Source organism: Elephantulus edwardii, unplaced genomic scaffold, assembly GCF_000299155.1.
Source record: "Elephantulus edwardii isolate Elephantulus edwardi_28Jun2011 unplaced genomic scaffold, EleEdw1.0 scaffold00313, whole genome shotgun sequence".
In the NCBI taxonomy this organism is placed as follows: Eukaryota; Metazoa; Chordata; class Mammalia; order Macroscelidea; family Macroscelididae; genus Elephantulus; species Elephantulus edwardii.
In genome coordinates this window covers 2,244,884-2,250,931 of record NW_006400063.1, presented here as the reverse complement: position 1 = coordinate 2,250,931, position 6,048 = coordinate 2,244,884, and the positions used below count along the sequence as shown (strand labels likewise).

The following is a 6,048-nucleotide window of genomic DNA, read 5'->3' as shown; positions in this document are numbered from 1 at the left end:
AGGCTCCTTCTAACATACTTTGGACATGTTATGAGGAGAGACTGGTCCTTAGAGAGGGACATCATGCTTGGGAGGGTGGAGGGACGGCGCAGGAGAGGAAGGCCCTCTATGAGGTGGATTGATTCAGTGACTGGGATAATTGGGATGGGAGTGTCAGAAACAGTGCGATTGGCATAGGACAGAGAGGAGTTTAGGGCTGTTGTACATGGGGTCGCTGTGAGTCGCAAGCGACTCAACGGCACATAACAACAATAACAACAGGAAAAAGTATTTGTGATCACTTCCAAACTATAACAGGCCTTTGAAAAACCTATGTACAATAGAGCACACTTAGAGTAGATTAACAGATCAAAGACCACACCCTTTAATATGGATTGCAACTCAACCTCAAGAAAACAGTAAAATCCTATAATTTCTACTTACTATAATTCTTGACTTTTTCAATAATATCCTTTAAAACTGCAGGAAATAGAAAATGTTCAGATTATTAATTTTCCTGTGTTGAAATGTGGGTTTTGTATTTAAGAGTAGTTAAGTGACGCCAGTGTAAATTTGCCACATGTAATACAAGAAGTATTTTTTTTTAATAAAACAATAAACCTCACCACAAAGCGAATAGATAACATCATGATCGATGGAGAAAAGATTGATGTTACTCACAATTTCCTCTTGTTTGGACCCATAGTCAACACCTTTGATACATTAACAGAGAACTGCAAGTCAAGAAATGAAAAACAAAACAAAACAAAACTGTGTTGGAAAAATCTGCTGAGAGGACTCTCTACAGAGTATTAAAGAGCAGTGATGTCTACTTAAAGACTTGGGACCCTTGATCCAAGCCATAGCCTTCTTAATTGCTTGACGTGCATCTGATAGTTGGAAAAGACTAAGGATGATTGAAGAAGAATCAATGCCTTTCAGTTGTGGTGTTGGAGAAGAGTACTGAATATCTCATGAACTGCCATGAGAACAAGCAGGCATGTTTTAGAGAAAGGGAAACTCAGAATGCTCATTGAAAGCAAAGAGGTTGAAATTTTGTCTCACATATTTTGGGCATGTTGGCAGAAAAGGACATCATCCTTTGAAAAGTGGAGGGTGAGTGTAAGAGGAGAAGATCTTTGAGTGATAGGGAATAGCAAGGGACACACTGACAAAGGAGATTAATCAGAACTGGCTTTGACAAGCACTGTGGCAATTGGACAATTAAAACAGACATGGGGGGGGGGAAGAAGAACGAACTGGGGATGAGGGTGGAGAAAACAGTGCAACAATGAATGAATGAAAACCCGAAATCTCTGTAAATGTTCATTAAAACTAATAAAATTTAATAAGAAAAATAAAAAAAAAGATGGATTGACACATTGATTGCAGCAATGGGCTCAAGTATGCTAGAGATGGTGAGGATGTCACAATATAGGGTATTTTTTCAGATCCATTGTTCATAGAGTCATGAAAATCTTATATACCTGTGAGTTGTGTCCTGGAGAAGAGTATTGACTGAACAGTAAAAGAGAACAGTGTTGACTTTGTCACATAGCAACAACAACAACAACAACAACAGAATCAAGAATCCTTCTGCATTACCCCTGGAAAAGAGGTGCTGGCAGACTTTTTCAGTTCCTAAAGTTAAACCTCATTTTGTTAATCACTGTAACCATTATCGTAGAATAAGTACAAGGATCCAAGAGGGTGGGAGAGGGTGGAAGCAGAAGAATGTGTATGTGCAGGGGAGAGGGCAATTAATCATTGGGTTTGTACAATTTGATGGGTGAGGGGGCAAGGGAAATTGAAAGAATTTGTTCTTGAAAGCAATGTATTTTAATTTTGTAAATAAACTAGTAGAAAATTTAAAAAAGAAAGAAACGAATACAATGAACTTAAAATACATCAATATTTTTGATACTACAGGTAGTATGTAGTACAGAGATTATACAGAGATAATCCTGAATAAAGAATTGTTTTATTATATCTACTTGGTAAAAATTAAGATATAGAAAGAATGTCTTCAAATAGATTTAAAAACAAATCCCAGCATAAAGATTGTCATTGGAACATGAAATGGATCTAATGATGTCAATCCAAATTAATCAGTGGAAGAAGCAGCTAGCTGATTGTTCTATTTTTGAATTCTCACGTTTTGTATAGATTGTGGGGACGTTACAGAATAGTGCAAGGTTTCGTCTGTTCATAGGGTCATTATGAGTCTTAATCAACTTGCCAGCACCTATCAACGACTAGAGAAACATTTTATTTTAAACTAATTAGTAAAACTAAAAGAAATTCTTCCCATAAGTGTATTCTCTCATTTTAAAGTAAATTTTATCTTTTAAGAATTCACTGTGCTTACCAGATGTTCTGCTGGAGAAGGAGGGACAATCCCCTCCTGTACCAGTCAGATCTAATTTGACGGTACACACACACACACACACACAAATAATAATAATAAAAGAATTCACTGTGCTTAAAACAAAAACAAAAGCAACTCTTGCAATAGTAACTCAGTTGTATGACTGAAATCTATGACAGGATTTTCCAGACCACAAAGTGTATTTTTCATCCTTGGGTTTTAAATAAATGCAGGATAAATCAGTTTGGAAAGTTGAGAAAAAAAGGAGTTTGGTAGCACAGGTGATTCCAAAAAGATAGCTATATTTGGAAGTATTCTTTTATTTTGATCATGGAAAGTCTTGCAGCCTGTAATTTAGGGCTCAGTCACACAAGGATGGGATGGATATATTTGTCTGCATTAGGGCCAGATTAAAAATACAGTGATTCTGTTATGGCTTTTAGTTTTGTTTTGGTAGAAGTGTAAAGGGAGCAGATGCAACATGGGAATGGCCAAGTCTGACTTCTGCCCACTTTATAAAGGGGGAATTATCCCCATCAATAATATCTATAGCAGCAAATGGATTGCTGCTAGGTCAGACATGCCAGCCCCCATGCTCCTTTACCTATATCCACCAATTACTGGGTTCTATATTTGTTTTGGACTCACAGACTTTACTAACAGTTGTGGTACCAAAAGTGGTGTTTATTTGGTAGATAGGTTAGGAAGCAAAGAATATCTCACAATGTAAATCTAGGTATAGTTCACAGTCCCAAGGCCGGTTAACAGCAAAACACAATTCCTTAATTAGTAAAAGTCCCAGTTTCAGTTCAGCAACACAGATTCAAGAAGCCTTTGGTTTCCTCAATCATCCAGCAAAGTTTACCTCAGAACAGTTATAATTTGGCTTCTCCTTCAATGGTCTAGCAAGCACAGCAAAACCTTTGGCTGTGCCCTGTATCTCAGGACTCCTCAGGTTACACCTTGCCACAGTTCTCCATGACAGTGCCACAATCTTTTCACCACTATCACCAGGGTCTTGCTCCCTCAAATCTTGCTACCCAGTGTGGGAAGCTCTCTCTCTCTCTCTTTTCCTACTCCTACGGCTGCTGATTATTTGCAAGACCATGACTCGACAGTAAAGTAGCTAGACACCATAGAGTGCTAAGATAATGGCTAAAAAAGTCAACTTCAGCTTAACACCACAGGAGAGGTAAAAATGTAGTTTCATTTATATATTCAGTAATTAAAAAATCCAAATGCTGGTAGTTGAGTTATTTTTAGTAGATAACTGTATTTGCTTTACAGTGATATAGATTCTATCTATAATTATCCCAAAGCATCAACTTTATGTTTCCTTCTTATAATGTTCATGTTCAACCCTTTTCCTTTTTACCTCTAGACTTTCTCTATTTCTCCCAGGGCAAATGCTTTTTTCTCACCCTCCTTAACTACACAGCATTTTATGGATATATTTTACTTAGTGTTTGACATTTTACAACTTTAATAGTATATAAACTTATGTACTTACTTCAAGATTGTAGTCTCATTAAATGTAAGAACTGTGACTTATTCATACCTGTATTTCCTAAATGCTTAGCCTTATCCTTTGTACATGATTGGTAATCAATATTTATCTAGTGAGTAACTGTTTATTTTAATGTATTGCAGATAACCTAGAAGACACCTACTCCATTCAGCGAAAGGAACCTGAGAGATTTATCCTGAACTATAAAACTGAGAGGAAGAATATGAATGAATATTGAAAGATTGTTTTTAAAGAGTTTGAGAATACTGGAAAAACAATTACTTTTTCTTCATCATATACATAGGTAAAGATTATTTCTGATGCAGCTGAGAAAAATGCAGAACATAAAAAAGGAGCAAGCATCACCTGAAACTAGTAGCAATGTAGACAAGATGATCGTACTTAGTTCTGCTTTAACTGAAGTGTCTGAAGATTTGACAACAGGGGAAGACCTTTTACTAAATGAAGGAAGTATGGGGAAAAACAAATCTTCAGCATGCCGGAGAAAGCGAGAGTTCATTCCTGATGAAAAGAAAGATGCCATGTATTGGGAAAAAAGGAGGAAAAATAATGAGGCTGCCAAGAGATCTCGTGAGAAACGTCGATTGAATGACCTGGTTTTAGAGAACAAACTAATTGCACTGGGAGAAGAAAATGCTACTTTAAAAGCTGAATTGCTTTCATTAAAATTAAAATTTGGTTTAATTAGCTCCACAGCATATGCTCAAGAGATTCAGAAACTCAGTAATTCTGCAGCTATGTACTTTCAAGACTATCCAGCTTCCAAATCTAATGTTAGCTCATTTGTGGATGAACATGAACCCTCAATAGTGTCAAGTAGCTGTATTTCTGTCATTAAGCACTCTCCACAGAGCTCTCTGTCTGATGTTTCTGAGGTTTCTTCAGTAGAGCACATTCAGGAGAGTCCTGTTCAGAATAGCTGCAGAAGTCCTGAAAACAAATTTCAAATCATAAAACAAGAACCACTGGAATTAGAGAACTATACAAGAGAGCCGAGAGATTATAGAGGCTCCTACACAACATCCATCTATCAAAATTATATGGGAAGTTCCTTTTCTGGTTATTCACACTCTCCACCTCTGTTGCAAGTCAGTTGCTCCTCTAGTAACTCTCCAAGAACATCAGAAGCAGATGATGGTGTGGTAGGAAAATCATCTGATGGAGAAGACGAACAGCAGGTTCCCAAGGGCCCAATCCACTCTCCTGTTGAACTTAAACATGGACATGCAACAATGGTTAAAGTTCCAGAAGTGAATTCTTCTGCTTTGCCACACAAACTTCGGATTAAAGCCAAAGCCATGCAAATAAAAGTAGAAGCATTAGATAATGAATTTGAGGCCACACAAAAATTGTCTTCACCTATTGACATGACTTCAAAAAGACATTTTGAGCTTGAGAAACATAATGCCCCAAATATAGTACGTTCTGCTCTTTCTCCTTTCTCAGTGCAAATGACTAACTTCCAAGATTGGTCTCTTAAATCAGAACACTGGCATCAAAAAGAACATAGTGGCAAGCCCCAGAATAGTTTTAAATCAGGACTGGTTGATATTAAAGACAGTGTCTATAAAGTTTCTGATCCAGGGAATTTGTATTTGAAGCAGGGGATAGCAAACTTATCTGAAGAAGTTGCCTCACTTAAGAGACTTATAACTACTCAGCAGATCTCTGCTTCAGACTCTGTGTAAACCATTGCTGAATGATATCTGGCTGCTTTCAAAAGATGTCATTAACAGTAGATGAGTATGTTTTGTATTATGCTGAATTTTCACTGAACCTGTGATGTCATTTCACTGTATTGTTGACATATTGTCTGTTTGGTGTCTTTTGGTACACAAATTATAATGAAGATTAGATTGCCTTGTATATAGTCAAATAGTCCGTACAAAGGCTGTACATATTAAACATTATTTTTGTTGTCCTAGTACCAGTTTCAATAAAGGATTGGTGACAACATAGAACTTCTGCCCAATTGCACTTGATCTTACAGAGAAAACTTTTAAGTTACCAAAAGAGAGATTAAGAAATTCAGAATTTTACTTATTTGAGTGTGATTTCTCTCCAAAACGGGGGAATTGAAGTAGAAGTTGAGCAAGTAATTTGCTATTTCTCTAGTTTGGCCTAATAAGATAATAAAATAATACTTTTAAAGCCTTTTGAAGAAAGAAAATAT

General features: G+C 36.6%; 1 protein-coding gene across 1 annotated transcript; it reads left to right on the top strand.

Moving 5' to 3' along the window:
• Window positions 1–4,174: 4,174 nt before the first annotated feature.
• On the top strand, window positions 4,175–5,596 carry LOC102844324 (nuclear factor interleukin-3-regulated protein-like). Its single transcript, XM_006901176.1, has one exon. It carries the CDS (start codon window positions 4,175–4,177, stop codon window positions 5,561–5,563), a length of 1,389 nt encoding a protein of 462 aa, XP_006901238.1. The 3' UTR covers window positions 5,564–5,596.
• Window positions 5,597–6,048: the final 452 nt, after the last annotated feature.

Coding starts and splice junctions, on each gene's coding strand:
- LOC102844324 (XM_006901176.1), top strand. CDS start 4,175: ATGCAGCTGAGAAAAATGCAGAACATAAAAAAGGAGCAAGCATCACCT.